This window comes from Theropithecus gelada, chromosome 13 (genome assembly GCF_003255815.1).
Source record: "Theropithecus gelada isolate Dixy chromosome 13, Tgel_1.0, whole genome shotgun sequence".
Lineage (NCBI taxonomy): Eukaryota > Metazoa > Chordata > Mammalia > Primates > Cercopithecidae > Theropithecus > Theropithecus gelada.
The window spans coordinates 76,582,852-76,609,018 of record NC_037681.1 but is presented as its reverse complement, the minus strand read 5'-3'; the positions used below and the strand labels follow the sequence as shown (position 1 = coordinate 76,609,018).

The 26,167-nt window shown below is 36.6% G+C and overlaps 1 protein-coding gene across 3 annotated transcripts in view; it reads left to right on the top strand.

Annotated features, from left to right (window-relative positions):
* The window catches only part of EFEMP1 (EGF containing fibulin extracellular matrix protein 1), a 57,440-nt gene that overhangs the window by 29,362 nt on the left and 1,911 nt on the right, over positions 1-26,167 (top strand). For all 3 annotated transcript variants that reach the window (XM_025405677.1, XM_025405678.1, XM_025405679.1), the window contains 6 exons: positions 12,855-12,977; positions 16,750-16,869; positions 17,863-17,982; positions 19,537-19,656; positions 23,493-23,616; positions 23,701-23,896. In XM_025405677.1, the coding sequence (XP_025261462.1) occupies positions 12,855-12,977; positions 16,750-16,869; positions 17,863-17,982; positions 19,537-19,656; positions 23,493-23,616; positions 23,701-23,896 (803 nt within the window). The remainder of the gene's footprint in view (positions 1-12,854; positions 12,978-16,749; positions 16,870-17,862; positions 17,983-19,536; positions 19,657-23,492; positions 23,617-23,700; positions 23,897-26,167) is intronic.

Sequence of the window (26,167 nt, the reverse complement as noted above, 5' to 3'; positions counted from 1 at the left end):
TGACTGAATGAATGTTTCATTAAATACAAGTGGTGTAGATCACCATTCTGCTTAGTGAAGATTCTCCCAACCTGCTCATTTGAAAAGTCAGGCATACAACATTTTCATCTTAAAGTCTAACTCTAAGCTTTGTCCTTAAGAACAAATGACCAGAAATCCTTGTCCTGGCTTTATATGCATTTAACTCTATGACATTTGAAAATATTCCCTGTTTTTTCATAGTTCCGATTGATAATTTTATTACTGTCCTGAAAGAGGGTGACCACAATGTCCTTAACATTCTCAAAAAAATAAATAAATAAAAGTTGCTGCTGAAATTTACATTTTTCATATCTTTCTCATAGCTAGAAATTGTTCACACAATAGTTCTCTCTCAGAGTTACATGTAGGTTCTAATGAGAGCTCTAGTTAATGTTATGTGTGCTAGGTAGTCTTTATAAATATTAATACTTTGTTGCCATGAAGCTGTCCTGTAGCCATCAACAGTCCTTTCCTCTGACAGGACTGATTTTATGAATCAAATATTATGAAATGCAGAAGATGCTAGATTTGTTTTATTTTGACAGATTTTTTTTTTGTTTGAATGTTTGCAATTTTCCTAGTGAGAAATAACTTTTAGCAAGAAAGGCTGTGTTTGCCTGTTCTTGTATCCATTCATCTGGAATATGCCAAAGGAAGGGAAGGTCATACTATGATGCTCCTGCTGATTGGGTGTTAGTCATAAAGACCATATTGAAAACATGACACTAAGCAACAAAACAAAGGTGGGATATTTAATAATGTGAAAGTATATAGAAAATTATATTAAAATCCCCAACTTCCTGCAGTTTTCTTGCTTCCTTCCATCTGTGTATAGCAGAAGTACCACCCTGATTCCACTACCAGTTTAAATCTTCACACTGTTAAGTATAATTTATTGAACACTTACTGTGGACCAGGTACATCCATTTTGAGTGTGTATTGTTTCAATTAGTCCTCACAGTATCATTATGAACTGAACATTCCCCTGCTTGATAGATGTGGAGTGAGATGTGGAAGAGTAGAAAAGTTAAATAACTTTCCCAGGACACATAACTAAAACGTGATGTTGCTTGGATTTGAACTGAGACCTATTTGACTCTAAAACCTGTGATCTTACCCACTCTTCTGTCTCAAGCATATTTCTGTCAGTGAGTTGTATAAGAAAAAGAGTAATTCCGTGATTCTCAGACTTTCTATAATGATCAACAAGTCCTCCCTTGAACTCTAATTCTTGGTATAATAAATTATATATAAACATTAATTCTTGGTATAAGGCGGCTAGTAAAAAGCTAGCATAAGCAACTACAGAAAGATACAATCTCGAATAAAATAACTTAGAACTTAAAAATACTAGCTGTTAGAGAATAATATGATTCCTCTAATTCTGAAAATCATGAAAAGAGATTCGTAATTGAAGGTCACTGACAGGGTACCTCCTTACACCTATCTGGCAGCCTCAACAGTCATCCACAATAACCGCATATGTGCCTGAAGTCAAAGGTTTTCACTTAAAAGTTTCTCTAAACAAATTGTTACATTTCTAGGGGAAAAATAATCCTAGGCTAATTTTAAAATTAACAATCTGAATTGCTCAATTTTTCCATTTTCTTTCAAATTGAAAACTTGGAATATGATAGACTCCATGGATGTGCTCCATACAGTAACCATTTTAAGTATATATAACAGATCTAAGAACGTAGAGTTTGGTTTTTTCATCTGTTTATTCATGCCAAGAAATTATCTCTAAGATTGACTTAGTTTGGCATCAACCTTTAACACACCGACTGCATAACTGGCTTGGGTCCACCTGCCTTTGTACTCTGCAGACACACGAACCATGTATAGGGCATGTTTCTCCACCAGATTTTTTTTCAGAATTTGCACTGCCAAACAGACATTAAGCTACTCTAAATTCTTGACAAGTATGTAACTTTATAGGTACACAGTAGTGTATTTAAACATTGAAGAGAACTTTCTATTCATCCCACTCTGCTAATAGAGCCATTTAATCCTATCCAGAAAGATGAGTCCATTTTCAGACTCTCCTTTGATCCTACAGATTAGAGGGAGAGAAAAGTCACCACTGAAAATGAAAAAGGAGGGAAAAAGAAATGGAGATCCATGACCATGGCCCCAAGAAAGCAACAGCATATTACTCAGGTTTCCCAGGATCCAAGTTAGAGAGGAGAGAAGAGATTAGAGCTAGAAAACAAATACTTTTAAAAACAGCATTTTGGAATTTATCAAAGTAGGCTTTAATTTCAGATTCATAAAACTGAAACAGATCTCAGAGAATGTGTTTTCTGAGAAACTTATTTCTGTCCCCAGTGGAAATGTAAAGTAAAATGCCCCAGACTCATTTTAAAGTCCAAAGTCTATTTTATATGCTAGCTTTGAGAAGCCTTTAGAATTGCAACACTGACAGGGTCAGAAGTTTTTTTGAACAGATTTTCTTTTGTCCCTTATGGCCTTTAGGCACTCCTTGAGCTAATATTCAGGAGTTATTTGAATGCTGTTGCTTCACAACACTGAAAGTGTTCTAACATAGAGTGAGGAAAATCCCACAGCCTATGTCAACATAATTTATCAACAAATTAAGTCCAAGAATGCATGATAATTTATGGATAACTTGGAGGAAATGGTAACTGTGGTATCAATTTGGAACAAAACCAAGAAGTCAAATCTCACTTGGTTTAATGTTATCTGATGGATTTGGGCACAAGTTTAACATTTTGATCACCGAATAATCTTATGCCTTAACATGATGAAGACTGAGTCTGCCTTCCTGAAAAATCCTTAATACAGGACAAGGAATAATGAGTCTAAAATTTTGTAACTGTTTTCCTGCTCAAGGAAGAGGGAAGGAATAAATAACCACTTACAATGAAACCTTTTCTTGCTACACTTTATCATGAGGCAAGTTTTTCAGATGTTGGGAGATAGATTGTAAAGGTGTAAAAGTTAACTTCACAGCTATACAAAGCTGTAAGTATGTGCACCATGTGTCAAATGAGAGAAAGTATAGACATTCAATGTTGTTGAATCCTCACAATTTTCTGTATTAGAGTGGATGCAGCATCTGTTTTTCAATTTTCAATCATCAACATTATCAAGCTTAGAGAAAAGTTAACCGTACAGTACAATTTAAATGGAACACCCACCATTCAGATTCAAAAATTATTAAAACTCTGTCATATTTGCATGTAGCATGTTAACACTGTTTTTAAACACAGATGACTAGCCAAATCCCCCACCTCCTGCTGGGATCCACATTGAATCGTTTGTGTATTTCCAGTGATAGGAAGCTCATTATCTCCTATCAAAACATACATCAAAACAAATAATAACCACATTTTCTCTTACACTGAGCAAAAATCTGCCTTTCATGCATTTCTAGCAATTTATTCTATTTCTGCTTTTTGGAAATACATGGTCAAGATCTTTTCCTCTTCCCAGGGAGAAGAGCAGAAAAAATAACTCTTGAGTACTAGGCTTAGTACCTGAGTGACAAAATAATCTGTACAACAACCCCCCGTGACACAAATTTACCTATATAACAAACTTGCACATGTACCCCCGAACCTAAAATGAAAATTAAGATAAAAACATCTTTTCCTCCTTCCCTAGGCTCCCTTTCATAACACTGAAGACTATCTCAGATGTAGATCTCATCTGCATCTTCTTCTCTCCTAAACTGAGTACAAAGAAAAAGATAAGGATGATGTGAGGAGGTAGGGTGGGGCTATGGGCCTTCTTATGGGCTGGCATTTTTTTCCACAAATTTTGATCTGTAGTATTTTCATTTTCATTCAGTTTCAGATTTCTCAAATTTCAATTTTGCTATCTTTAAACCATGGGTTGTTGTGAAATATGTCCAATTTTCCAAAAGAAGGGCTTTTTCTGGTTTTGTTGTTGTTGTTGTTTCTATCTTATTTGCATTGTAATTGGAGAACATAATCTGTATACTGCAAATCTTTGAAATTTATTTAGACTTACTTTAATGCCAGCATATAGCCATTTTCTTTTAATGTTCCCTCAATACTTAAAAAGGCTATGTATTCTGTACTGTGCTCTATACGTGTCAATTAGTTCAAAGGCTTTAATCACATTTTCTATTCATTTCTGAAAACGTGCTTATTCTTTCAATTACTAGGAGAAGTGTGTTAAAATCTTACTGTAACTGTGCTTGTCAATTTTTCCTTTTAGTTTCATTCATTTTTTTATTTGTCTCTACTGAGGCTATATTATTAAGTGCATTTAAATTTAGAATTTCTACATATTCCTAGTAAACTGAAACTTTTATCATTAAGTAGTATTTTTTTATTCTCTAATAATCTTTTTTTTCCTTAAAGTCAACCTCTTCTAATATTGGAAAGCCAACTTTCTTTTGGTTAGTGTTTGCATAAATATTTTCCATCTTTTTCCTTTTAATCTCTGTGTCCTTGTATTTAAATTATGTCTCTTGAAACAGTATATTTGGGTTTTGTTTTTTAATCAATTTGACAATTTTTGGTTTTTAGTGAGGGCATTTAGTCCATTTACATTTACTATAACCAGTGATATGTTTAGGTTTAAAACTACCTACCATTCTATTTGCTTTACATTTGTCCTGCACATTTTAGTTTCCTTTTCTTTTCTTTCTTGCCTTCTTTCTAAATTGATGGAGTATTTTGTATTATTCCATTTTCCCCTCTGTTAGCTTTGTAGTTTTGTTTTTTTTTTTTTTTTTTTTACCATTCCTTCATTGTTTTTCCTAGGGATCATTTGAACATGCATCCATGACTTATCAAAATATAAGATAAATTAGTACTTTTAACTCTTCCTGCGTGATTCAAGGACCTTAAAATATTTAAACTCTATTCCTCTTCCTGCCAAACTATATATGCTATTATTCTCATGTATTTTAATTCTAAATATTTTGTAAATCCCAAAATACTTTACTATTATTGCTTTAGGCAGTCAGTATTTATTTAGATTTATCCACATCTTTATTCTTTTCATTGCTTTTCATTGTGCTGGAATTTTGAATCAAAAGGAGAACAGAAAAAAGAATTTAGTGCAAATAAGGGCCGGGGGAATATGGAGAAACACTGCGCAGAAAGATCATAAGTAAGATATAATGAAATGGGCAGGAAAATACACACAAGAAAGTAACATTCTCTGAAGGCAAGAGGCACAAAGATATTCTTTATTGAAAAGCTTTAGGCAGTTAATGAGTTGGAAAAGTATTGCCAAGTTACACTCACCAGATTTAGTAGTATGCCTCAATTTAGTGGGCACAAAAGCTGCTTATTGTTGAATGAACAACAAGCATAATGTAATTGGTTTCATACAATTAGGAGGTCAGCAAGCCATGCTTGTTATAATTGGCACTGCCATAGCCAGGGGCTTATGCGACCTTAAGTGATGATTTGCCTGAAGGAATAAGCCAGGAATGTGTGTGCTTTGGGCTCCAGAGACTTGACTAATCTGGCTGCAAGGCCTCAGGGAGGGAGGCCAAGAATCAAATCACAGTGCTCAGGCAGGGTTTGGTAGACTCAGTTGAATGTAGTCAGTCTCCATTCAGTTCATCACTCACCAGTGTTTGATCCGGAGCCGGGGAAGTGGGAGATAGAGGAGAGGAGAGATGAAGTGGCCAGGAACCAGGAAAACACAACTGAAATGTCAGTGCAGAGGCATCCCATAATAGGATGGGATCTTAATTCCTCCCAAGGCCATCCACTTTGAAACAGGCCTCCAGCCTGTATGGAATGGGCTTAAACCTTCACACAAAGGGTCTTTAATTCCTAGTACTGAGCCACTGTGGAGCAAAGACTGATGGTGCTGTTTGTTTCAAAATATAGGTTTACCTCCACAAGCTAGCAGATTGATGATAGGTTGTTAATATCCCAAATATCAGGGTTATCTTTTCCCAAACATTTTCTAAATTAATAATTAAGTTTAAGAAGGCCTGTAATCCCAGAACTTTGGGAGGCCAAAACGGGTGGATCACAAGGTCAGGTGTTCGAGACCAGCCTGGCCAACAGAGTGAAACTCCGTCTCTACTAAAAATACAAAAAATTAGCCAGGCATGGTGGTGGGTGCCTGTAATCCCAGCTACTCAGGAGGCTGAGGCAGGAGAATTGCTGGAACCTGGGAGGCGGAGGTTTCAGTGAGCCGAGATCGCGCCACTAAATGCCAGCCCAGGCGACCGTGCGAGGCTCCATCTCAAAAAAGAAAAAAAGTTTAAGAAGGAAAAAAAGAGAGTTTAACTGGGTATGACATATTCACAAAAATGCCAGAAAATACTCCTAACAATTAACAATCATTTATCAGTAGACAATGTAGTTTCCTTGAGATTCTGAAAGCATAAGGTTCACGTTGCCAGTGAGCAAAAACAGCTGAAGAATGAGAAGTAAAGCCTTTATTTCTTTGCTCTTCTTCTGTTTCAGCCTATGACCCATTGGTTCATCTGGTTTGAGTGTAGTACAGATGAGTCACAGATTGGTCGTTCACATGTATTAGTTGGTTTTCTTCCCCATGTTCATGAACTATATGCCTAACCTCATCCAATCATCTGGCAAATAAACACTATTGTCCACAGAGGAAGCTATGTGGGGGGGTCCATTTGCAATGCAAATCCATCATCATTGCTAGAAAAGCAATTCGAAGTAGCATGATTTTTTTCCTACGAGAACAGCATATTGTAAAGTTCTGATAGAACATAATGCAATGCCAAGGACTTCTAGGACACTTGATTCGCCACACTCTAAAACAAAGAAATGAACTATCAGGGAGGCTGATAATTTGTTGATTTTGGTGATATTTTTGTTTATCATTTAAAGCACACCAAATTATCAACAATCTGTTTTGCCAGAACTGATAAGAATCTAGAACTATAAATCTACTGCTGGCCATCGATTAAGACAGTTCTCTCTTGTTACTTAATATTAGTATTTATTTTCTTCACTAGAACTGCTTAGCTTGAGTGAATTCTAGCTGATAATTTCAGAAGGGTGAAAAGCTAACTAGAACTGGGCATTTGGCCCAGATAAATCTGATTCCAGTACTATGAAAGAAACAGCAAGGGAACTAGAAAGTGTTTGACAAAAAATTGTTGATAATTGGCTAAAAACTGGGGAGGGAAACAGAAAACTTGGAGAGCTATGAATGTTATTCTAAGTAGAAGAAAGACACAAGGGAGGAATCAAGGTGCTGTGACATTAACAACCCTACCTTTAAGGCTAAAAGAAATTAAAAACACCTATGATTTCACTTAAAACTAGTCTCCAGAACTCTTAGGAAACAAGTCTTCCTCAAGACCTAAATTGCAGAAACAAAATGGAAATCTTGGGTTTGAATCTCTGCTCTGTGTGACCCTGGGCAAGTTCCCTCAACAGAGTCTACATTTCAGTGACATCCTTCTTCCTCATCTGTAAATTGTGGATGAAGTAACCACCTCTTCCACAAGGCTGTTATTAGGACTAAATCAGAAGCTTTGTAATTCTGCTTTCCCAATCAAATAACAGATCTTTTTATATTGCTAAGAATTTACCTATTTTTATACCAATTAATTTTAGAATGTTACCAAGTTTGTATATGAAGCTGTATAAAATATTATACACTTTCTTCTAAATCAGATTTCAGTCTACATAATTTATTTTATTAATTACTTAGGTTATCATTATCAATAGCAATTATTGGATGAGTAAAACAGTAGTAAACTGCAGTGCCCTCAGCTCTTGCTGAAGTAGTTCTTACCTTCCAGGATTATATTGAAAAACAAAATACTCCAAATACCTCTAAGACCTTCACTCAATGAGTCCCTTTTATTTAAAAAGTTCACAGAGTAAGTAAAAAGAGTACTTTGGTAGGAACTAGTTTATCACCCTGTCCCTAGAAAGGATTGGGAGCAATCATTTTGAGCAGGTGGGTATCTAAATGATTAAGAATGTTGGGAGGAAGGAGGTCAACGGTAAAGAAGCTCCTCCTTCTAACAAACATGAATCCTTGACCGTGACCTTTTTTCTACTTTACTCCATTTAGGAGATTAAATCAGTTTAATTGAAGAAGCTAGGTATAATAAGGTTTTAAATCCACACAGATCAAGAAGTATCACCGACTTGAATATAACCACTATCTTTTCTTTAACCACAAGAGTTCACAGGATAGCACCATTAAATAATATTTGCAAAGCATGCACCGTGTCCCACACAGAACTAGTAAAGATACGGTTATTTTACTACAGGAATTTACAGTCTGGAAACAAAAAAAAAGTATGTTGTGAAGAATCTGAATACTTTTAAAAATCTGTGTGTTATTGTTAAGGATAGACTGTCTATTTCAGAGATGGAGAAATAAAGAGAAAAAAATGGATGCCATGATCCTAGATCACATAGGGAGTGACAGATTCAAAATAATTTCAGTCTTCTTTGTCCTATTACTAGTGCATTCTCATCTCTAGTCTACAGTGGCTTATTCAAAAGTAGTTCTAAATTATTTCTTAAACCAGAAGCAGCACAAATTATAAAAGTCTAAATGGTCCTCAACACCATTCAAGGTGCAGATAATTTTTGCCCATGAAAACATGCTGAAGGGACTCCATGTCGTGGTAAGTTATCAAATTATGGAAAGAACATTGCAGAGATTAAAATGTTGCATAAGAGAGAGAAAGCAGCATGAGTCAGGGGTTTGGGAAATATGAGTCAGACTGAAGGGAAGGAGCCAAAAACATAGAGAATGAGGGCCTAACCAGGGACTTAATGGACACCACAGAGATGTGGACATAGTTGCCTCCATTAACTTTGAGAGAAAATCAAATGTGCGGTTCCCTAGACTTGGGGGTCAGTGTGACAAAGAGGCTAGAAGTGAGAGCTGAGCAAAGATTAGCCTGCGTTATTTAAAGCAACTAATGGTGCCAAAGTCAGCAAGAGAGGGACCTACAATAGTATAAATCACTAGGAGGGAGTGCGTGGGCACATTTTTGAAAAATGAGGGCATCACCAAATATTGCCATTAGCTATTCTTAATGTATTAGAATGATGAAATGTGTTGTGATATTTTAGGAAGCACATTCTATTATTTTGTTCTTTGGTAATGTTAACATTAGGCTCTGTCTACATAGTTCAGAGAGACTCCTTATGTTGTTCAATCCAGACTCTCTAATCTTGCCTTTAAGGCCTTGAATTTTGCTCATGACAGAGCTAGCATTTCATGATCCTCTTCAACCAGGCACTGTACCAGGCTCCTCACACAGAGCCCCTGCAGCTGTGCTGGCTCCATCTGTCTGCCATTCTTCTCATGGAAACCAGTTTTGTCTTATCAGCATTTTCTAATGTGAGCCGCTTTCTGCCTAGAAACAGCTTCCTTTTCCTGGCAACCCATGTATCTCGTGTTCTTCAAAATGCAGTGGAGAATCCACCTCTTCTGGCAAATCTGCTTTATACCTCATAGCTTCTGCACTCCTGAAGTCAACTGCTCAACATTATTTTTCTTTTACTGACATCTTACTGATTTTGCTGTGTTTCTCAGATATTACCTGTTACTCTGCTTTATACATTTTTAGCTCCATTAGGTAAAACACTGATCCTACTTTTCCTGAAACTTTAGGTACCAATTCTCAGCAAACGGTAATAACTCATTTATCCATTTATTGAACAAATATTTACTGAAAATCCACCATGTTTCATGCATGATCCTAGGCACTGGGAATATGGGGGGGGCAAATAAGACAGATCCCCCACCCCCACCCAAAGAGCTTGGGTCCAGGGCCCAGGAAATTTATTAACTGACTGCCTGAAAAACCAAGTGAGCTTAACTGTCAAGGATAAATTATAGTCATGCAAAAACAACAAAAGATTTCTCCCCATAGTAATTTGTCTTAGATTATCAGGAAAATCATGGCTGACCTGAGTAGTTTCCCTTATAAATAAAGCATTGCTTTTGCTAATGCAGACATTCTCCCATACAAATGTAGGAAACTGATTTTTCTTACACACCATCGAGATACCTACAAAAGGCTGTGTTTGCACTATGGGAAGTCAGGAGCAAGTAGAGGGCAGTGGACTGTCATCAACGCTCCTGGGACAGCCAGCTTTTCCAGAGCATCTGCACAGGGATGGGTATTCTGCTTTGAGTTTCTGACATCATTGTCCATTTTAGTAATTTTTGTATCATAGTGAGCTTTCTGGTATTTATGACAAATGGAAATGCACAGAAGTAGAAAAGCCAAACATAGTAGAATTTAACAATGTATAATAATTTTATATGACTTTGTATAGATGTGTAAATAAGTAATTCCAGGATCTCAAAGTACAATTTTCAAAATAAAATTGTGTTATTTAAATAAACTAATAAATTGACATTAATATCATTGAAAATAGGTCAAAGAAATTGAGTCTGTTTATAGCCTTTAGCATTAGATAAACCGCCAACAGCAAGAGAGAGGATAAATATTCTAAACCACAGTCAGAGAAGCCATAAATGGAAATGTAGTTAGTAGCTGCTTCCTGGTCACAAAGGTCACTTTTTTGACGATTTTATGAGTCCCGGTAAGTAAAATGTGTAATCACCAGTCAGTCCTAGGTGAGGCAAGTCTTGTTGCAGCTTTGTTTGGGTTTTGATGGAGAAAGGGAAGGAAAGTAGTGGCATTGAGCACAGTGGTATTTTATTTGTTTTTGTTGTTGTTGTTTTTATTAAATTAATTTAACTCACCTAATATTTTTATTAAATAACCCACTCAGAAGGTAAACAGACCTCATTCTTAAGAAGGAGTAGCACAGGTTTTTGTGTTTAAAATCTATTTAATGATATATTAATTCCACTGGAAATGTTAGCCTATTTATGAGACACTAAGAAATGAGCGACAAGAAAGTAGGAAGGAAGTCATAGGGCATCAGTTGTAGGAATGCAGCGGGGTGGAGGCAGTTTACAGAGAGATGTCAAAAAGAAAAACCTCAGTCACTGCTGAGGCCTCCCTTAGAAAATGCAGCAGCCAGCCCAGGGCCTTGATCTTCTGCCAGAGGAAACTTGCCACATCTGAATCTAACATTGCCATATCTCTCAGGACTGTTATCACTGCAAATGCTGGCAAATGTTCTTGACATAAAACAATAGAAATTCTGCTGTCATTTCTGCATTAACGAGTCATAAAGCTCTGAAGAAACCCCAGTAGAAAGGTTTTCATCAAGTGCATCTGAGAAAATAATAAAAGACACAAGGAACAGCAGATAATTTCAAAGCAAGATTGTTGCACCATCGCATAGTACCTAAAAAGGACAGTTTGTAATCACTGACTTGAAAATAATACTAGTAGTAATTATAATAAATTTCAAAACAAAGTAACAAAAACCTTAGCCAAAACTTTAAAACCAAGTTCAAAGAATTACGTAAGTGGATGCTTTATAGATTATTATTCAATAAATAGCCATACATCACTCAAGTATTTTTCATCTCCCCTCCCTCTTTCTTATGGAAAGAATCTCTCTTATCATTTCCACACCCAGCTAAGTGAAGCCGATTTCTGAGGACAACCCTTTTACAATCTCAACTTCATGTATTATTATACTGCATAGTGTAAATGCGGCAATCCTCCTTGAAAATACAGAAAAGTGAAAGGCAAACCAACCTCAGGGGCTACTCTCTGAGATTCTTAGAGGGAAGACAGAAATTGGGTCAATTTTTTATTATTGATTCTTTCCCTACTTTTTCTTCCAAAATATACTACCCTGGGTCTGCCACAGTGATTATCTAAGACCCCTGAAATCTGCCTCAGGGATCTTAGATCATCACTGTGGTAGACCCAGGGTAGTATTTTGGTTTTTATGCAAAAATTGTCATCTAGGAATCACAAGTTTTATGACATTTTTTAATGAAGCTTAGAGTGGTTGTTGAAGAATGATGAAATTATATGATCCTTTCTTGTGTGCTACTTAACTTCATGATATAGGAGAGCTGAATGAATATAAAGGTGATACAGATAAGGTAAAATTAGATTTTACTTATAAATGACTGAAAATATGAATGTACACACACAATTTTATATCACCATTTGATCCCAAAGAAATTTTTTGTAACTGGTTTATTATGCTATCACTGGGCATTTTTTACTTTTCTAGAACTGTAACCTGCATACTCCGTAAGGCACATTTAGCAAATTATTCCCAGAAGTGCACTGCTTTGAGAAAATATGGATTTTTAAACTACACAGGCTAGAGAAACACGATCAAATTGAATCCTCTGCATTCTGAAATTTGCAAATAAAAATGTATACGTACATGTTACCCTGCTGTTTATAAAAACAAACAACTACAGGGAACGTATAATATTAAAGGTTGATTACACTGTTATTGCTTAGATTTTTAGAAATTTGTCAATGAAAATTATCTCAAATACAATATATTGGATGGAAAAAGCAAGTATCATACAATCTATTTAAATGTTTTAACATACAAAACAATATCATATGTTCTAATGGATGCATCCCTGTCTAATGAAAGTACAAAAACATCTCAGGGAAGGATTCCTTCCTACTGAGACAGTGGTAGGTGACGGGTCAAGGGATGAGGATGGTGTGAGGCTTTAGCTGTATCTGAAATGCTTCTTAACAAAACAGAGTGAGCCAAGACCAACATGGCAAAATGTTAGCATTTGTTAAATCTGAGCAGTACTCATTGGTATTTGCAAAATTATTTTCTGAACACTTGAAATAATTTATAATTTTAAACATTTCCAACGTAAGAACATTATAAGCTTTTAAGAATAAAATAAAAATTTAGCTTAAGAAGTGGCAAAATGGAGGCAATATCAACATCTTCACAACTGACAATTCTTTCTGTGTTGCGTGTCTCTGACAGACATAGACGAGTGCACTGCAGGGACGCACAACTGTAGAGCAGACCAAGTGTGCATCAATTTACGGGGATCCTTTGCATGTCAGTGCCCTCCTGGATATCAGAAGCGAGGGGAGCAGTGCGTAGGTAAGTACCACAGTGCAGTGAGCACGGTCCTGTCTTGAGTACCTTAACTGTTTCAACCTCAAGCATTCCAATGAAAGCATTCATATTTCTTTGGAGAGTGGTAGCCAATAACTCTTTATTCTTTCACAGACTACGAATCCATTTTCCACAATAACAAGAAACAACCTTAAATGTTGAGCCTATTCTGGATAACAAACTGTTGGCTAAATGTTAGACGGAGCAAGAGCAGAAATTTGGGGTATGAATGGGAACATAAAAACGGCCACAAAAAAATTTAAATTTGCTGTTTTGGGGGCCATTGTGCTAGCACACTGGTACTGTGGGCTTCATTCACCATCCACTGCTGCAGAGCATAGCATAGCACAGCACATAAAGCAAATGGTGGAGTTGCATTCCAAGCACTAACCCCAGTTCACTTTGAGACCTTGAGTAAGTTACTTAAATCCTGTGTCTCACTATGTTCACTTGTACTGTGGACATAGTACTGGTCCCTACCTCCAGAGCTCATGTAGGGAATGCTTAGAACAGTCCCTGTCCCTGTTCTAAGTCAACAGATGGGTATTAAAGGCTCTTTATGCTGCAAGCCTTTGTAGGATACCAGGAGTACAAAGCCAACTTCACCATGTGCCTGTGTTGGAGGGCCTAAGAGCATGAGCTCCCTGACAGCAAGACCAGGTCAGCTTGTGTCACTGTGGTCTCCCCAGTCCCTGAAGCATGCCCACCATGTGATGGAGGCTCTATGCATGTGTTTTGAGTGAATGGAAGAACAAAGTGTGAGGAAGCCAACTGGCAGATAGTGAAGTAAAATACAGTACTCTGGGTTCAATCATGAGGCCCAGCACTAGGCATGAAACTCTAACCGACTGTCCATTTATTTACATACCCCCTCTTATCACAGACCAGTGATATTTCCTCTTAGGAACAGAGAGTGAGGATGTGGGGACAGACAACCAGCGTCAGTTTTTGCCTGAGAATGTGAGCTGTTGATGTTCACATGTCAACACTGAGTTCCATGTGGGCCCCCGCCCAGTTCTGCCTGCCATAGGGCTGTGCCTAGATGCTGGGGTTAGTGCCCAGCCTCTGAGGAAGGCCCAGGGTTGGCTGTAAATGAAGCTGTGATTTAAAAGAAGAGTGCGTAGAAAACTCCAGCGATACCAAAATTTTGTCATTGTATTAGACAGGAAAATAAACATTTGAGGGCATAAAAAGTATAGAAAAAAAGAACTAATCCAACTTAGTGTGGGGTGAATCAAAGATAATGGAACATATGGTCACAGCCCTTTTAATGTGGTAGGAGGAAATATTCCTAAACTCAGATCTAATCATGTGTCTTCCCTCCTGCTTCCCTCACTGAGAGAATCAAGTCTACATTCCTCGACAGAGCATGAAAGGTCTTGCTCAGTCTGATCATTGTCCATTTCTGTTGCATAAACACCTCTCCCCCACCACAAAATAATATTATACCCCAGCTTTATTCCACCAGTTCCCCACACACATCACACAGTGTTACTTACACTTCGGTGCCTCTACACAAGCTCTTTACAGCACCAAGAACATTCCCTCATGGCAAACTCTTATTTCACTACCAAATCCTAGCTTAGGATCACTTCCTCTGGGAAGCCCGCTATGATCTACCCAAATATAATTAGTTGCTCCCTCCCTTGTGCCAGTGCTTCTCAAATTTAGGATGAAGGATACTTTTTTGTAAATTTCCAATCTGTGGCAGGCCAATACTTCTGTAAAGTACAATAAAAATAATGTTGCAGTAATGTCAAATTGCTATTTATAAACATGTACTCTCAGTTTCTGTATTTAATCATTGCAGACTGGTCCAAATAGCCCATGAACCAGCAGCAGTCAGCAGGCCACATTTCAAGTAGCATGGTGCTCCCTGGGTCCCTTACACTCCTTTCTACTGCTGATCTTCTCATTCCATGGAATAATTTGTTCTATGCCTGTCTTTCATACCAGACAGGGCAGAACATAAGTATAGTGATTATCATTATAAACTTGCGGTACCAAACACAATGCTAGCAAATAACAATGGTTCAATGAATGTTTATTAGTTAAGAAGACATGCATCATTTATTCACCAAATAGTTATTGAGGGCTTAATGTGTAACAAGCATTGTTCTAGACACTGGGATAGTAGTAAACAAATTTTACAAATTCATAGTCCTCGTGGAGCTATTAGAAAGTATAATACCACTCATACAAATTAGCTATCAATACTAGCACCTGATGACAGTACTGAGGACTAGGAAGCACTATGCTAAAATTGCTCTTAATTAGTGTGAAGTTTCGATTCATTCAAATAGTATTTATTGAGCACCTACTATGCGAGGCCCTATTCCAGATCTAACAATGAACGGACAAAAAACCCTCTATCTCAAGGGGAGAAGACAGTTGAGGGGAGAAGACAGTTCTTATTTGCCATGCACTATAGTGAAGGAACACACAAGAAGCAAATAAACACATAACACAATGTTGAGTACTGTTAAGGACTACAAAGAAGTCTAAAGCAAGGTAAGGAAATAGATAGGGCAGAAGAACCTATTTTATATTGGTGGGAAGGGTGGCCACCCTGAGGAGGTGACATTTGAATGGACACCTGAACAAAGTAAGGGGAAAGCCATGTGAATATCTTCTTACTATTTATTTCAATATTCAAGTTAAATTAAATATATCTTGCAGCTTATTAGTTCCCATTTATGTTTACCTGCTTTGTGCCAGGAACTTTGCCTACATTATGTCATATAACTTTCCCAATAATTCTACTTACAGAAGAGGAAATGGAAGTTCAAGAGGTTAAGACCAAGCTAGTAATTGCCAGAACAAAGATTCAAACTCACGTTATCCTGAGGCCACTTGAGCACACTACTTCCCATAATTTTAGTTATTAAAGTACCAAAAGAGCCCAGCATAAAGGTTTGTTTTGTTTGGGTTTACCACAAGGCAGTGTCACTATATAGCGTTACATTGTATATGCATAATGGTTGTTTTAAATTACACATGCCATGTTGAAGTTGTCACAAAGTGTAGAATCATGAATTAACGAAATTTTATTACACTTCTAAGATGTTAATCCTCCTTTGCAAGTTCTCAGTTGAGCATTTTATAGTTGAAAATATTTATAGGAGAAGGACACAGGCTGGAACACTTCATCAAAGTGTCAAAAGAGCACTCTCAAGAGGTAACTTATTTAGCATCCTATTCTTCCACAGTGTTCTTTTATTTGATATACAAAAACGTCCTAAGATACACATGGCAAGCTGTGCTATCCACATCTTGCAGAACAAAAAAACAAGATACTGAAGGCATAAGTGACTTAGCCAAGGTCACCAGTTGAGCACAGCCCACAACTCTTTCTTCTTTGTTTCGTGCTGCACAATGTGCTTCAGAAGTTCTTTTTCACTTCTGTAATTATACATAAGCTTTTAGCTCCCCAAACTGACATCTTATATATATGTACAATAGTCTCAATTATTTTTTTTTCTTTAAATCTCAATCCACCCACCAAGTTTATTTACCACTGAATGGCATGAACATTGAGTCTCTGTTCTTAACATCTTAACTGCAGAATATGAAGTATATTTAAAATATATATATATATATACCCTAATTTTAACAAAATAGAGAGGAAAGTATTCCTTTTAAAAAGAGATTTTCTCTAGATAGGTTTTCTAGATAATGCTTTACAGAGAATTTGAAAGCAAACAGCAATGCTAATTCAATCATTTTGTTCTCTTTGTGTATGTGCCTGATAACCTAGACATAGATGAATGTACCATCCCTCCATATTGCCACCAAAGATGTGTGAATACACCAGGCTCATTTTATTGCCAGTGCAGTCCTGGGTTTCAGTTGGCAGCAAACAACTATACCTGCGTAGGTAAGCCTTTTGAGAACTTGCTGATTTCTGTCTTCACAAAAGGAAACCCCATGCCATGTTGCAGTATTTCCAGTTTTCTATGTTCTTGAGTAAATAGTTTCCATCGACTTCCCTTCAGCAATCATAAAGCTTAAAAGATAATAACCAATCTGTGTCTTAAAACACATCAAGATGTGAATGGAAAACTTTTTAACTTTGGTTTTAGTTCTCCTTTGTGGCTATATCAACAAATTTAAAACTACAAATCAATTGATATACATACACCAATTAGTCAAAAGTGTGTGATATAATACTGAAAGTGCCAAAGAGGTTACTACCAGTTCAAGTATATAAACTTTCCACTGCAAGTGCATCTGATTTTTACATGCTTCTTCTCCCCTTTCAGAATGCAATGTCACGGCACACAATTAAAAAGATTGGCATGACTTGGAAAAAATCTAGTGTAGGAAAAATGCCTTTTCACAATATTTTCAGTGCTTTAGAGCATTGCAAAACTCTGTATGGGTCTCAAAGGCTTATGTTATAATTGTAATGGAATTTAACAGAACCCATTTAAAAAGTAATAAATAGCACAGATAAATCTTCAGTACAGCATGCTGAGAGACCATATCAGTGTAAGTGTCTTATATCAATTATTTATAGAACTGGCATTTTGTATCTGCACAACAACAAAAGAAAATAGATACTGGAATGTATATTTATTAGAAGCATTAAATTCCTTTGGAAAGATTCATCAAACATCAAACTAACTGTCATTCCTAGAAAAAATATTTTGGTATTTCCAAAAGAAATATATGACAGACGTTTGAAGTTGTTCCAACAAATATGAAACCTAAATGGATGTTCTCCAGTGAGCTTCTGCAGGGCAAATAATTCAGCTAGGGAATTATTTATCAGCAGATGACATAGGTACAAAAGAGCAAGCATGTGTTTAAAGTCTCTCTCTCTCTCTCTCTATATATATATATATACATATTAAAAACTTTTTTTCAGATATAAATGAATGTGATGCCAGCAATCAATGTGCTCAGCAGTGCTACAACATTCTTGGTTCATTCATCTGTCAGTGCAATCAAGGATATGAACTAAGCAGTGACAGGCTCAACTGTGAAGGTAAAACTCTTCCCAGATAGTATGGAATAAAGTCCAATCCCTGTGACTGCTGTTGTTTTATCTGATTATGTACCCATTTATGAAAACAAATGTTTACCCATGGGAATTCTGTTCTGAAATCCAGTTAATGTAGTTCAGTTGTTACATTGCCTTTTTAGTGTGTTACCAAGAAAAAGGAAAGGAAGTAAAATAACTGAAATATTAGGTGCAGGCTGGCCCTAATAATTAGAAAGGGTGCTCTAGCATGTTGCTTCTCAGTGTATTATCCAGTGACCAGGTGTGTCAGCACCTCCTGGGAGCTTATGAGAAATGCAGAATCTCAGGCTCCAACTCAGACCTTCTAAGTCTGAATCTACATTCAACAAAAACTCCAGGTGACTGGTGTGCACATTTAAGTTTCAGAATAGCCAAGTGCATGTCAAAATATTAAAATAAAAATCAAGAGATCTGGCTTCTGGTTCTGTGCCTGCTACTGTGTGACTTGGGCACATTTCTTAAGTCGCCTGGGTTTCACTTTCCACATGAACAAGAGGAGGGTCATTTAACTAGAATGATGACCTTCAGAGTCCATTGCATGTGCACATTTTGTTGTATAATTCAAAAGGTATTAGACATCCTGAGGGGGATGCCACGGACACTTGATGTCCCTGACCTCCTCACAGTTCACTCAGCTTTACACAAAGCTCGAACCCTAACGAGAGAAGCCTCACATCATGCCATTACGCTCAAAACTGAAAGAGGCTACCTCAGGACAGCTGCCTCTGCCCTTCTGAGTAAACTGTAGGGACATCACTATTCAGAAATGCAAAGCATTCTTCCCCTGAAGGCCAGCGCCTGCCAAGTTGTCATTCTGGAAGCTTGCACAGGTTAGGGGACTTGGAGTTCAAAGCTCAGATGAACTTGGTGTCAAAGTCACCCAATTTCTGAGAAGAAAAACATGAACTCTACATCCTGGATGGGTCTGCAGAGTCCAAAATGAAGACCATCAACCACAAGCCAATTCATTCAGTAGTGTAGTTAGGTCCAGGATTAGCCAAATTGTGAGTAACAATTCAGTAAAAGTCATGATAAGAAAAACTCTTTGTGCTGTGAAGTCATAGAGGGAAATAAGCTGATATTGTTAGAATTTACCTTTCAGCTGCTTATAAAGTTTTGTATTTCTATTTCAGAATTTGCAATATTTTTACTCTCTTTAGCTCACCTCAAAAGTATATTACTTCCCTGGGACTGTTGAGCAGGAAAAAATATATATATATATGTGTGTGTGTGTGTGTGTGTGTGTGTGTGTGTGTATACGAAACCCAGGCAACTTAAGAAATGTGCCCAAGTCACACAGTAGCAGGAATAGGATCAGAAGCCAGATCTCTTTATATATACAGATATAATTTTTCTCCTTAAAATATAATTTTAATTATATATAATTATTTTAATATAAATATTTTTAATCTTTATATATATATGTGTGTGTGTGTGTGTGTGTGTGTGTATATATATCCAAAGTAGTGGTGCATAAGCTTTTCAACTCTGTGTCCTTGCTCTTGTCTGATTCGACAGACATTGATGAATGCAGAACCTCAAGCTACCTGTGTCAATATCAGTGTGTCAATGAACCTGGGAAATTCTCATGTATGTGCCCCCAGGGATACCAAGTGGTGAGAAGTAGAACATGTCAAGGTAAGTTTATTTTTTTTTCATATGTTAGGTATTTAGTTTTAACCAGGAAGAGACGAGAAGTTGTTACAGGATTCTCCCATAGACTTTCATTTTTCCCACTTTGAATATACAATTTAAGCTCTTTTTTCCCCTGTTCATCATAAAATATATACATCTCATAAAGAGGCAATTCTATGCTTATGCCGACTTTCCTTGAAATTCAGAGTAATCATTTTTCATCCTTCAAAGATAAATAATTTTAATAAAATATTGATATTTCTTCTATGTAACCTACATAATCTCTTTGAGATACATCTTCAAATCCTCCACTGGAAAAGATTCAGTTATTAAAATGTTTCACCTGTGAGTTTGAGTATAGAGCATAAGCTCAATATGTGAGTTAAACATATCTCCATCCAGTCTCAGTTCTCTAAAACACGAGAATTATGAATTGGGTAAGAATGTAGGTGCTGAGAAAAGTCAGCCTAATATGTCGTAAAATATATTTGAATATTTTAGAGAAAAACTACTAACCCCAAAGTAGCTAATGACCTTGGGTCTAGTTTCAAAATAAGCATTCAGATGATCTTCACAACTATACAAAAGTGGAAGAGGCCACTCCCTATAATGGTATGATTTCAGAGTCTCAGAAAAATCTAAAAAAAAAGGACCCTACCTCCAATGTTGCATGTAGTTGAAAATTTTCTTTACAGGGAAAGGACTGTCAGATAAAATCAAAAATGTAGAAAATCCTGGAAAAGTTAGTACAAACACTTAAATTTACACAAAGCAACAAAAGAATGAAGAAAATGACCGAACTTGAGGACAAAAAACTTGTTTGAATCCCAGCTCCACTGTATTCGGTCTGCACAATCTTGAACAAATTATCAAACTGCTTTGAGCCTCAGCTTCCTCATTTGGAAAAGGGAGTTGTGGGAATTTAGTGGAATGACATACATAAAAATAATTTGCAAACTATAAAGGCTGTACAAGTCAAGGTGTTTTTATGAAATTTACTTACCAATGTAACTGGCCAGTAGTAAATCTTCTGTAGAGAGTCCTTTTTAATCAGAGTTGGAGTAAAGGCACACAAGGACAATAAAGATCCTGTTAAGAAAAGAAAAGATCAAGGAAAGTAGACACTGGGGATTCTCAGTCTATATCATGATTTTACAGGAAAGTATTAACTCAGAGGAAATCTATGACCTGGGATTTTATAATAGGCACACAATTATTCAACTGGACTCCTACCAATGAGTATGAGCATAATCAGAATGTAGTTCATTGCACAATGAACATCTTTATAACCCGTTCCAGGTTACTACACACTTTATAAATGTTAATTGTGGGAAAACATTGCATTCCAATGGTTTTACTTACTGAACACTAATTGCGACTTTCAACATGCATATTATATGCAAGAAAATGTTAGCTAGTGGAATGTCTTAACAAATTTCTCTGGAGTCCTTCAAACAAATATCTATGTGTTTCTAATCAAAAATTGATTTGATGCTCAGCAAAAGATAGAAGCAGATTAATGCACAGTGGGCTCCTACCTGCTTAGCCTATCTATCTGGAAACATTTATATTTATTGTAATTAAAGGTGGAAAATGCACTAAAGTTGCAAGTGGGGGATTCATAAATGTTGTATGTTGAAGATATGCAGCTTCAGAATGTTTGGTTAAGCCAAAACATTTTTTGTGAAAAAGAGTTAGCATTCTTCTAAAGTATAAAGCAATTGCTTTCCCCTACTGAAATCATTCCTTTTGAGCCTTGTCCACAGGAATAAAATGAAATTGAAAAGGTTTGGATTCTTAACTTTCTCCAAAGACTTATTTTGGGGATGAAATAACTGTTCTCATTTCACAGGCCTATACAAATGAAAACTGTGTGTGTGTGTGTGCGTGTGTGTGTGTGTGTGGAGAGAGAGACAGAGAGACAAAGAATACACATACACATAGACACACACTCATCAAATATTTTGAGAGTATTAATTTCTGAAAATTTTTCCAGAATGATTAAGGTGATGATTATGCTAGGCTCTACATTACTGGAAGTAATAAATGAAATTATAAAGTTGTCTTTTGCTTCTGTTGGACTCCATATAACAAATCAGTATTAGTTTTCCCTGTACCTAAACAGCATCTTTATTTTTCAAAAAAGTGGAAAATACTGAAAGGATAAGTCAATTGTGATTTCATCCGAAGAATCTAAGTTTTCTTTCTTTAGCCATAGCCAGCCCAAGAAGACACTTTTTGTAACTGTCTCCTGGAGACTACCTGGCTTTTCCAGTCTCCTCTTGAGTTCCAGATAACTTTAGCCAGTTTAGAAGCTAAAATACTTTTTTTTCCCTCCAAAGTCAAGGCATGAATTATTTAGAGTATGTGAACTAGAATGAGCCACTAAACCCTTATTTGTTTTTCATCCATATCAAGTGAAAATATCTTTCTCACCTACCTCCACAGAGTTTGCGTGAAGAGCAACTTAGTTCAATTTATTATTTCTTAAAAGCCAGGTGCTCTATTGCATTAATGCTAGGTGATTAAAGGATTAAAAGATGGGTACAATAACCGTTGCCCTCAAGGAGTTTACAAGCTAATAGAAGGGTTAAGCTAGACATGCAGATTTCAATAATGCAAAGCAGAAAGCAATAAAGGCCCTTAAAAAAGAACACCAGATATGAAATTCAAAAGAGACCATATCCCAGCACCTAGCCCACGCTTGGCTTAAAGTAAGGATTCAGTAAATTACTCACGGAATTAGTAAATTCATGAATGAAAATATCTCATTGTGGAGAAGGAATGATTCAGAAAAAGTTTACATTGAATAAAATATAAATCACTATTCAAATGTAAAGGGAGACAGACATAGAGATGTAGATATTAATTTTGTTTGTATTGTTGTTATAAATGTAATGGCTCTCTAGTAAAACTGTTCTCTCAGATGTCATCTGGAGGCTTCTGATTCACAAATCTAAAGTCAATCTTTGTCCAGCCTGAGGTAAACACAGCCCTTCTTCCCAGGACTCTCTCTCCCTCTGACTTCTTTGGCACTGCCTTTTCCTGGGTTGTCTCCCTCCACTGACAGCCTCTTCCTTAACTTCCTCTTTTTCCTTACAGTCCTAAAATTGCTATGCTCTACGAGGTGGAACACTTCATAGTTTCACTTCTTGTGCTGTGCTTCCTCCGGACAGTAATAATCCACTCCCAGCATGCTTCAGCTTACTGAAACCACATTTCTAGCTTTCTCCTTTCTCCCGAGTTCCTGAAAGAGATGGTAAGCTGCCCTCCATAGTTTATGCTTGCTGATTTCTCAGCTTGGAAAGGCTTCCCTGCCCCAGCCATGAAAACTCCATCTAACCATCACCCTTTAAGACCACGTTGAGATGCCTCTTCCTTCCTTCAGCCTTCCCTAATCCCTCTGGCAAAATGACCCAACTCTGCTCCACATCCCCCAGTATACTTATCTGTCTCTTACTTAATTCCATTTTACTTTCTAAGTAACCATATACATATTCCCTTAATTATAATGTCCCTGAGGACAGGAACTGGTGTTTATTTAACTTTTATATAGGCAGAGTCAATGGTTAACATTGGGCTTTGAATTCAACAGATGAACAAGAGGTGCTGGATAAAATATCACGAAATGACACATATTAATCTGCCTAGAATGTCTCAGCTCTATCTGTCCTGAATTCAATGCAATGAACACCCAGGCTTGTGTCTAAAAGCAGGTTGAACACAGTCCAGATGCCCTCACACCTCCTTCCTTGCAAACAGAATCTGCCAGTAATATGATTTAATTAGATCAGTTCATTAGTTTAGTTAGTAAACTCTTTGACCCTACATCTCTACAGATATAAATGAGTGTGAGACCACAAATGAATGCCGGGAGGATGAAATGTGTTGGAATTATCATGGCGGCTTCCGTTGTTATCCACGAAATCCTTGTCAAGATCCCTACATTCTAACACCAGAGAAGTAAGAAAAATCAGAACTTTTGAAAGTGAGGATTTTCTGGTCTTACCAAGCCAAACTGCTAACTACTTTTGTTTGTCTCTGCAGCCGATGTGTTTGCCCAGTCTCAAATGCCATGTGCCGAGAACTGCCCCAGTCAATAGTCTACAAATACATGAGCATCCGATCTGATAGGTCTGTGCCATCGGACATCTTCCAGATACAGGCCACAACTATTTATGCCAACACTATCAATACTTTTCGGATTAAATCTGGAAATGAAAATGGAGAGTTCTACCTACGAGTAAGTATCCTGAAGGCAGCCTTAACTATTGAGAAAGATGGGAGTTTGTTGTTGTTGTTGTTGTTGCTGTGTGGTATCCACATGTGGAAGGAAAGCAAACATTTGAAGAGTCTTATGTGTAGGCGTTGTGTAACCCTTCCAGGTACATTATTTCATTTATTCCTCTTGGTAACACTGCTAGATAGATATTAATATTCATCTCCATTTTTTACGGAAGAGAAAAGTGAGATGCAGAAAGTTTAAGTAGCATCCCTGAAGTCACTCAAATATTAAGTTTGGCAGACTCTGATAGTGTTGTGTGTGACTACCAAAATACAAGCCTCCCATCCCCCCGCCCCAAACACCCCCTAAGTAGGTATCACTAATCATTGATGGTTAATTAATTATATATAGGCATACATATAATTCAAATCCAAAATAATTACTGGAGCTCCTAAAGAGTTTTCCAGAAATCATGAATTCATCATTGTTACATTCACAAGTCAGTTTACATTCACACTGAAACTGAAACCTGTAAGTATGTGAGAAGTGACCCCACCTCCCCGCACAGTATGTGTCAGTAGTTGTACCATTCTTGCAAACTTCTGGGCTGACAGTATGACGTCACCTTCCTATCTTTCATTGCCTGTGTGAAATCTACTTTCTGAATTCTGCCATTTCCCTCTTCACACTGTCTCCTGGGTTATCTTTGCTTCCTCACATCCCTATGTCTCTTCCCATAAACTGGCTCCTGTCATTTCCATGATCCCTTCAGTGGCTTCTGAGCTGGTCTCCCTGACCCCAAAGCCTCAGCCTTCCAGTCTCCCTACAAAATCTCAGCAAGTTCATTTTAGGTTAAAATTTGGACATATTTTAAATACGGCTCACCACTTCATGTGAAAATGATGGCACCCTACCAAGTAGTTTGCAGAGTTACGGTAACTGTTTCATGCTAATGATGTTATTCATCCAGTTACAATTTTCTCAAAACTCCTTTGGGCACTCTTTATTTTTAATCAAATTTTAAAGCCAATATTTCATTTTGAGAATATGAATTAAATTGGGAAATTCGTCCTTGTGGCACAGTTTACAGATTTTTAATGTTTACCCATTTATCCTGTTTTTTGATATATTAATTTCCCATATAGCTCCAGAGTTATGTGATACTATTTCTTTGCCAGTATATTAGAAAATGATTAATTTCTCATGACCAACTTCTGAAAAGAAAGACCCAATGCAAAATGCAATCTATTACAATTATTTTTTCTAACAAAAAAGAATATAGTTCTTTAACATTTGATATTTTAAATTTGACATATTCTTGCTATTTATAAGAAATTTCCACTGAGTGAATTTTACACAGTTCAGATACTGCCAATTAACTAATTCTAGCCTAAACAAATAACATTATTTTTAAATAACAAAATCTTTAAAAATAATTTTCTATTTTGAACTTTTAGCCATAATATAAGAAAATAAAATTTTCTAGCAGAATAACCAAAGAGTGAAACAAAGTTCCAACGTGTTTTTCCTTTGCAATTAAACATGGCACTTTTACAGTTACTTACTATTCATATCAGTGCATTTACTGACTTGATACTTTCAAATAAAAATACAGTGTTTTTCTCCAGTGAAATCCTTCTTCTCATGACTGATATAAAACATTGCCAATTTTGATAGTTCCAGAGTTAAATAATGTTAAATTATTTGAAAAAAAAAATTATTTAAAATAATAAAAATAGACATTTCAAGACTATTTCTTGTCACATAATTCAAAAAGTACTTGGATCAAACCCTACAGTTTCTCCACTAAAATTCTACTTGTGCAGAGGGCATTGAAATGCATCAACAGCAGGTTAAATAAGTTAATTAGGTTAATTAATTAGCTTAATTAAGCACCTACTACATGCTCAGCTCCATGCTAGGTGTCATGAGGAATTCAAAGGACATGTAATGCACATTTTCTGATTTCAAGGAACTTTAAATATTACTGTGTAGAAAAAATTAACATCTATGAAAATAGAAAGGGGGCAATTTTGTGCTCGATTCCAGGGTCCAAATAAAACGTGGGCTGTCAAAGAAGGTTTCTTGATAGTCATGAGCAGCCTGATTCCTGAAAGGATAAATATAAAATTTGATTTATATTCCTTTTGAGAAAATGCTGAGAAAACCATCTTCCCTGGAAAAGAGAACATATTGTAAAGAAAGTACATGAAATTGAAGGTTGAATATCCAACATACCCCCCAGTACCCCAGTGTCTCTTCTCCCTTACTGAGCCTTACTGTTATTAT